The sequence below is a fragment of the Globicephala melas genome, chromosome 1 (genome assembly GCF_963455315.2).
Source record: "Globicephala melas chromosome 1, mGloMel1.2, whole genome shotgun sequence".
Taxonomy (NCBI): Eukaryota; Metazoa; Chordata; class Mammalia; order Artiodactyla; family Delphinidae; genus Globicephala; species Globicephala melas.
Window position 1 is genome coordinate 177,974,764 of NC_083314.1, and position 6,134 is coordinate 177,980,897.

Consider the following 6,134-nt stretch of genomic DNA (forward strand, 5'->3'; position numbering starts at 1 on the left):
TTTGTGGGTATTAACCCACTGAACAGCCACAGAAATAAGCAAGGAAGTATGAGATGCTCCGGACTAAAGGACTGGTGGGAATGGTAAGATCAGAGATCATAGACAATTCAGAGCCATTGTCTTCTTCCATCAGTATCTGGATTCCTGCGGTATAAACTGAGAAATCAGGATAATACAGCATGGAGGGCAGCAGTCAGTTTACACTGAGGGTCTCTTTATTTCTGACCATTCGTTTACAACCATCTACCCAGGGATAACTCCAACACGTGGGTCTCAAGACTCAATCCACCTCCAGAAATTTAGGTTCATATTTCTGACTCTATAAGACACATGTCCCCAAAAGGCCTATTACCTGTCAGAGTCAACTTTTCCCTCTGCAGTCCTTCACCCTCCCTTAATCACTTTCTCTTCTCCCATTCACATTGAGCAGATGTCTGAAACCATGGGTCTGTTTTCCCTTTACGATTCAACTATGTCCTAGATATCAGTTTCCAAGTGCTCAGAAGAAAGCTTTTAGACGTACCCAAGTAGTTAGGGGGATTTCAGCGGTATACGATGGGCTGGGGATGAGAGAATGTGTTATCTCCACAGTGCAGACAGGGGCTGGAACTAATCCAAATGATCCTGGGACGTCCTAAGACTCTCAGAATCTCAAACAGTTCAGCCCGACACTGTGCAAGTCTCCCAGGTTGGAGGATTCGCTGAGAGCTGTAACTCTCCTGAGGGACAGGATACAGCTCTTGACTTAAACGGGGCAGCCCGGAGGTGTGTCGCAGCAGCTTCCCCATGACGGCCATGGAGATGAGGTTTCCCCGCAGGCTAAAGAACGTGAGCTGGGAGCAGCAGCTCAGGGGCGGCAGGATGGTCTCGAGGTGAGAGTCCATGATCCCACATTGCTCTAAATACAGTTCCTGGAGGGTGGCTGCAACTTTCTCCAACAGAACTGGGAGGAGCTCAGGACTAGAGTAGGTCAGGGTGATGCCACTCAGATCCAGGCCCTTTAGCTGACTGATGTTCGGACACTGGGACAGATGGTTCAAGTCTGAATCCGAAAGGAGGCAGTGAGTTATTGCAAGGTTGTCCAAGGGGTTTGTCAGACACCTGGGGAGAAACAGAGCAATTAGGTCTTGGAAACCGAGGTGGAAGTTGACCTCAAGTAGGGAGACAAGTGATTTGCCCAAGCCCAAGGTTAGCCTGATCATCTGATAACGATCAATACCCAGAATGCCCAGTCTCATTTTAACCTGAGTCCTTTCACCTTCCTGTGTGACTGAGCCAAGTTGAAAGCTCTCTTTCCTCATCAGTCAAGCAGAGAAAAACTTACTACACTTCTTATGAGGATGAACGAAGATAATAGAGTACACTAGAACACGCTCAGGGGAGAGCCTGACACCTTGTCTCAGTAAAGAGTGGGCATCACTGAATTTTAATAGTAAGATACATACATAAAATGCTTCCTACTCAGGTTTCCTTCAGCCCACGTTTGGGCCACAGGCACGCATATCTCAGGCCAGGTAAGGCTTCTGGGTGATGTGCATAGTGGAACCACCAGGGCAACATCTCAGGACATCAATTGAGGTTGCCAGTCTGCAGGGGCTCAGTTACATTCCTGCATCATCTGCAAACCATCTACCAGTTTTTATTCTGCTTTAGGCTCCTGATCTATTACCAGCATCTCCAGAATCACGCATTATCCATATATTAATTACCTTTTCAGGAGGAAAAAACAACTTTTTGCAAACAGGGAATTTGAGATAGGCTCATTGTGGTCACAACACTGGTGAGCACAGAGCTTCCATTTAGAAATGCTCAGGCCTGATGGAGTTTTCCCTCTTCAATGCCCACTTCCCTTAGTTATTTTCTTAATTCATCTAAACCAAGCTATCTCTTCCTAAAGAAGAAATCATATACCCACACCACTAGATCCTAACCCCTAGTCCATAGCTTCCTAGCAGGGTGTCCCTTTCTAGAGGCTCTATCCCAGTTTGGGCCCCTACCTTGATTTGCGTGGTTATGTGATACCACAGTTCAGGATAGAGAAGCAAAAGGGACAGTGCTTTGGATATTCTAGTGTTGTGTTCGCTGTTACCTGAACAATGGTGCACACTCACCTGAGCATCTGGTCCAGGCATCCTTCAAGGAAGGAGTGAGATTCCAGATGGAGATCCCGGAGGTGGTGCAGCCTGAGGAACTGAGAGGTAATTTGGACAACGTGCTGCTGTTCCTGCCCCCCAAGTGCAGACATGTGGATGTTGGAGAGAAGGAGTCTCTGCACTTTATTCATCTGGCCCAGGAGAGGAGCAAACACGGCCAGGGTGGACACATGCCAGGTGCAATTCACTTGCACCTCCTGGATACAGTCCAACTGTACCATACTCAGGACCTTCATAATATTTTCCATGGGAAATGAAAGAATCCTCAGCTTCTTACAGCACAGGTGTATGGAAGCTTTTCTCTGCTCTACCCACCTGATGAGGTAGGTGAGGAATCCATCCAAGGTCCTTTCCTTGAGATGAAGTTCTATGAATACCTCCAAGGGAGCCCTGGGCTGTTTTGCCCTTGACCTGTCCTCAGCCACTTGTGCCATCAGTGAGCTTGAACACCCATGGACCCTGTATCCAGACCACATTCTCCAGAAGTCCTGGCTGGTATTTCTTAAATCCAGCACCCGCAGCCTGCACCTCCTGTGGGGAAACAGCAGATTGGCAGCGATGGCTTAAGATCCACACATAATGAAACCACAGTCTCAGCATTTAGGCAGCACTCAGACTCCCCACCCAAGCTTTTACTTGTCATCCCTGACATCACCTGCTGTCTTGCCCTCTTCTTCCCTCTCTGCCTCACATTCCTCCATCTCCTTTCCCCTTCCATCCTTCCTGGCTTTCTACACCTATTACCCTTACGCATCCCTGGCTGAGACATGTACTTTCAGGCTCCCCTGCATCTTAGGCACTCATACACTGCTGGAAGGCGTTTCCCCAAATGAGCTCAGCAATGGCCAAGTCTCTGTGTCTCTTCATTGGCATCATCGAAGCCTCTGTTCCATCCCTTGTCCATCCACTCTCCTGACTTCAGCTTTTTCTTCAGAGCTGCCCAAAACCTTACTAGTCTCCCTTGATCAGACTCACCTGGGATGATCCTTCTGTGCAAGCAGCATATCAAGCCCATCCAACACTGCTTGTAAGGTTCCCAGATGAGGCATCTTCATCAGGCCCCCCAGAGGCAGGCGGACAAAGGGCCAGGCTTGCACCATGGCCTTCAGGGTCTCGCTGCATCTCCCATAGAAGGCCTCCATGAACACTGGGGGGAAGAGCTCTGTGGGCAGATCCTTCAGAGCCGTGATGGTCGAGGCCTCATCCCTAAGCAAGCTCATTCCCGCCAGGTCCAGGAGTCTCAGGGGGTTCCGCACACTCATCGTGACTCTGCTCCTAAAAGAATCCTGTGGAAACTTTCAGGGAACAAGGAATCTTTCTCAGGTTAAGCATGAGCACCCCCTACTCGGTCTCCCCACCCTTCAGAAGAACCAACTCAGAGCCAAAGTCACTGCTCTGGCAGTGGGGGAAGAGCCTCAGTTTAGCAGAATTCCACTCTGGGCTCAGTGGGCCCAAAGCCATAGCTTTGCCCTTGTGGGCACCAGAACAAGCTTCTCACAAGTACCAAGGAGGAAGAAACCCACCCACTCGTCCATCCATTTCCATTCACTGCTTTGCTCAATTAGGTTGCACTGGGAAGTGGGTACCATGAGCCTGAAGGCTGACCCCGGTCTTTTTGGGGGAAACCTTTCAGACCACCACTTAGGGCCCTAAAACTATGGGAATAGGAGCATCTTGTGGCCCAACACAGTCTCTAATCTCAGTTTCCACAGTTAACTGCACTGGGAAAGATAAAGCAGATATGCCTAAAATGAGTGCCATTTGTGCAAACTAAATCTTTTTTTTTTTTTTTTAATCTTTTGGCCGCACCACAAGGCATAGGGATCTTAGTTCCCCAACCAGGGATTGAACCCGTGCCCCCTGCATTGGGGGTGTGGAGTCTTAACCACTGGACCACCAGGGAAGTCCCTGTGCAAACTAAAGCTTTTTAATGTAAAAAAATAAAATTCCAAACAGATGTTTTCATTAAAAAATAAAATCTGGTTGGTTAAGAGATTTTTAAATGATATAAACCAAAGTACATATCAAGATGTTTGGGATTAAGGCAAAATTACACTTAGAGGCAAAATCAAAGCCTTACATTTGTACATCTGAAAAGAAAGAAAATCTCCCTGCCACCCATAGCTACATGCCATCATTCAAAACCTGCTGACCATAGATAAGATGAGAGTGTCTTTAGCTGAGGTCTGTAACTTACCAGCTCTGATGTGGCAGGGCGCTCAGACCTCAGATCCGGTGGAGAACCCAGGCAGTGACTGCAGAGAAAGAAGTTTCTGCATATCTTCTTTGGTGTCTGAGGCTTTTATAGGCCTTTTTAATCACATCTTCCCCCTTTGCAACTACTACCATCCAATCAGAAAGCGATGCCTGATTGGATTCCAGACTGTCCATCAGGTTAATCCTGATTGGATCTTTGCCTATAACCAGATGAATTGATTGAATCTGGTATTCATTAAGGAAGGAATAAATGGGGGGAGGGGATTCAAGGACTCAATCATTGATTCACTGCACAAACACTGATTGAATTTTACTAATAGGGTCAGTTATAGCCAAGGGTGTGTGACAGGGAAGAGATTATTGGTTCCTGACATTGAAAAGATAAAACAGAACTTGAAAGCATCATTGTTGGGGAATCTTTGGCCAGATCAACTTAATCAAAATGTCCCACAATTAAAGCGACTTTAAAAACACATTGGGGTCATTCCCAAAGGTAACAACATAAACTCCTATCTGTATCAAGTTGTCGCTTAGATTTTACATCAGAAACATAGCAGATCATGAGCCTATTCAGGGAGCAAGGGAAATGCAATTGGAGATGTTCATGGTCGCCCAGGCTAAAGTCACGGCTCCTCTGAAAGAAGTCAGGTCAAAATCACAATAAGGAGGAAGGGTGGGGACTGAGCAGTGTGGAGTAGGCCATTCCCAAAGGCACCCTTTGAATGACCCAAACAGTGTGAAATACTTTTTTTTCTCTCGGGGAAGAGGGAGACTAAACGACTTTTCTCTTGGTGGAGTTTAGCAATTAAAAAGGGAAACAGTGTCATGTTTGGGGTGTTTCCTTACAGAAAGATGGTGTCAGCACAGCAAACTGGCATGAAAAGACTAAATCTGAGAATGTGAGCAGAGGGAGAGGCTGGGAGTCCTGGGAAGTCAGACATTTCCAAGACTGAGACCCCTGAGGGTGGGCACTGTGGGCTGTTCAGGAACTTGGATACAAGGGGAGACATGAACGTGGATAAGGTGCACCAAACCCTGTCCTCATCGTGGTGGCTGCTACCAGTAAACATTTTCTTTTAGGTTCTTCCCACAGAGGACGCTCCCCAATGGCAATTAGCCACAGCCTTTGTCCAGGACCTCTGGCAGCTGAACCACCACCCCATTGGCTCCTGTCCAAGTATATGTTGATAATTACTATTTCCTCCAGGTTAAGAAAGTTCAACACAAGTTCTGATCAAAGTGACACCATTAGGCACAGAAATAAAATTTTGTTCTCATATTAAGCACTGTTCAAACATACCATCACCTTTCCCTACAAAGTTCAGAAGCTATATTTGGTGTTTAATGATCTGCCACAGTCAGGGATGACTCCCGCCTTGGGCTTCATCACATGGAGATTTTTTTGCAGTTTCAGGATGCAAAGAAAGTGTGACCCTCCCTCCACCCCTAAGAGTTCTTCTTGCCTTCCTTTCCTCCATTCACTGTGATGTCCAGGTAATTCAATTATAAAACTGCCAAAGAAGGCTAGGAGTTTTGAAGAGTGTTCTCCACCTTGGTATCTTTCCAGAAGATTCCTTTCACCACATTCCTGCTCTGGGTATAAATAGCCTTTGCATAAAATTGGGGTAAACTGGATTGTACTCAATAGACATTTTAACTCCCAGGCTGCCAAACCCCTTTATTAATAAGCTGCAATAGAGTGAGATTAGTAACAATGATCATCATAAACCTCTCTGTTTATTGAACACGACGTGGTGAGCAATG

At 46.7% G+C, this 6,134-nt stretch overlaps 1 protein-coding gene across 1 annotated transcript; it reads right to left on the reverse strand.

The window, feature by feature from the left end:
• Nucleotides 1-542: 542 nt before the first annotated feature.
• LOC115867160 (PRAME family member 12-like) lies at nucleotides 543-3,415 on the reverse strand. Its single transcript, XM_030883203.1, has 3 exons — nucleotides 3,129-3,415; nucleotides 2,112-2,684; nucleotides 543-1,101 (listed from the first exon to the last, which is right to left on the reverse strand). Exons 1-3 carry the CDS (start codon nucleotides 3,413-3,415, stop codon nucleotides 543-545), a joined length of 1,419 nt encoding a protein of 472 aa, XP_030739063.1.
• Between the last annotated feature and the right edge of the window lie 2,719 nt (nucleotides 3,416-6,134).